Below are 1,369 nucleotides of genomic sequence, written 5' to 3'. Positions count from 1 at the left end.
ACGTGTATTCATTTGAATTAAATCTGATCTCCTACCCATATAAAAACTTACAACTGTTCATGTGATAGGAGAACTTATGGTTTTCTATAGCAATTATACATTTAGAGAGTCATACTTACGGTTCTCTCTGCAACATTAACGGTGGAAAGTTTTTATCTTTCCCACTGGGGCGGGAGATCAATTCTATCGTTCAAATATTGTGTTCAAAGTGTTCTATGGATTTGTCGCCTGCCAAACAAGGCATAAGTGAAACACAAAATAGAAAGAAAAAGTCTCTCTTCTCAATCTGCAAAGTTGTTGGCACTTTATTTAAATTACCTACTAACTAGTTGCAATTTGGAAACCAAGATCCTTTATAAAATCCTGTCTTACAAGACACATTATTGATTATCCTCCTATACTGCAGAGAGAAAAAAGAAAAAAAGTAAAAAAAATATGGCTGGCTCTTCATCTCTCAAAACCCTCAACTCTCTTCATATTTTCTCCATGAGAAATTCTTCTTCTTCTTCTTCCATTAGCTCCATGAAAATGAAAACCCTACTGCAAACTTTCATTCTCTCACACTTGTACCGCATTGCTCGTGCTCTCACAAAAGCTAAAGCCATTCTAGTTGAAGTTCTTAAAGATCTTCAACTGGTTCACTTTACACAATTCCCAGCCTTGAAACGAAACAAGAATAAGCATAAACTGTTTTTTGGCTCATTTCGATTGCACTATAATTGGTGTTCCTCTCATGTCATGCCGGTAACAATGCCGGTGCTGGAAGGTTGCTCCACTGAGAATGTTTACTATGATTCCACTTGGAATTCGATTATTCCGACGTCTGAGTACGAGGGCTCGGAGCTCTCAGCGTATCTCCGGTGGCTTGAGGAGAGGGGTCACGAGAATCCCAGCGATGAAATCGATCGACTTGCCGATTTGTTCATTGAGAACTGCCACGAGAAGTTCAGGTTGGAGAAACAAGAGTCTTACAGGAGATTCCAAGAAATGATGGCTAGAAGTATATGAGCTAGCTAAGCTAGGTTCTTTTTTACTTTATTTTTCCATTGTTGTTTTCTGTCATATTGACTGGATTGGAGTAGAGTTTCGGGGTGGGTGGGTAGTGGAGTGCATGGTTTAAATCTTGTGCTCTTTGGTTCTTTCTTCATCTATGGATTGTGGTTGTGGAGAATTCTACATGATGGGGCAGTGAAATTTGTGCAATTCTATGTTAAATTATAATGTAAACTTTTACAAATTGCATTGGTAGTAGTGAATTTACATTTAAATTCAGTTAAGAGTTGGATCCTTTAACTATTCAATGCTCTACGATTTGCAGCTTTTCTTGCAAATATGAATGGATAAATGGTAACTATTTTTTTATTTTTTT

At 37.3% G+C, this 1,369-nt stretch overlaps 1 protein-coding gene across 1 annotated transcript; it reads left to right on the top strand.

The window, feature by feature from the left end:
* The first annotated feature begins 361 nt into the window (after positions 1 to 361).
* Positions 362 to 1,173, top strand: LOC111384763. The gene has a single exon (XM_023009087.1). It carries the CDS (start codon positions 436 to 438, stop codon positions 1,006 to 1,008), a length of 573 nt encoding a protein of 190 aa, XP_022864855.1. The 5' UTR covers positions 362 to 435; the 3' UTR covers positions 1,009 to 1,173.
* Positions 1,174 to 1,369: the final 196 nt, after the last annotated feature.

Source organism: Olea europaea, unplaced genomic scaffold (genome assembly GCF_002742605.1).
Source record: "Olea europaea var. sylvestris unplaced genomic scaffold, O_europaea_v1 scaffold29962, whole genome shotgun sequence".
NCBI classification, from domain to species: Eukaryota; Viridiplantae; Streptophyta; class Magnoliopsida; order Lamiales; family Oleaceae; genus Olea; species Olea europaea.
Note: the sequence above shows the minus strand (reverse complement) of the source record. Positions and strands in the feature narration are given on the sequence as shown.

Excerpts from the sequence above, each read along its gene's own strand:
- LOC111384763 (XM_023009087.1), top strand. The coding sequence starts at position 436 with ATGGCTGGCTCTTCATCTCTCAAAACCCTCAACTCTCTTCATATTTTC.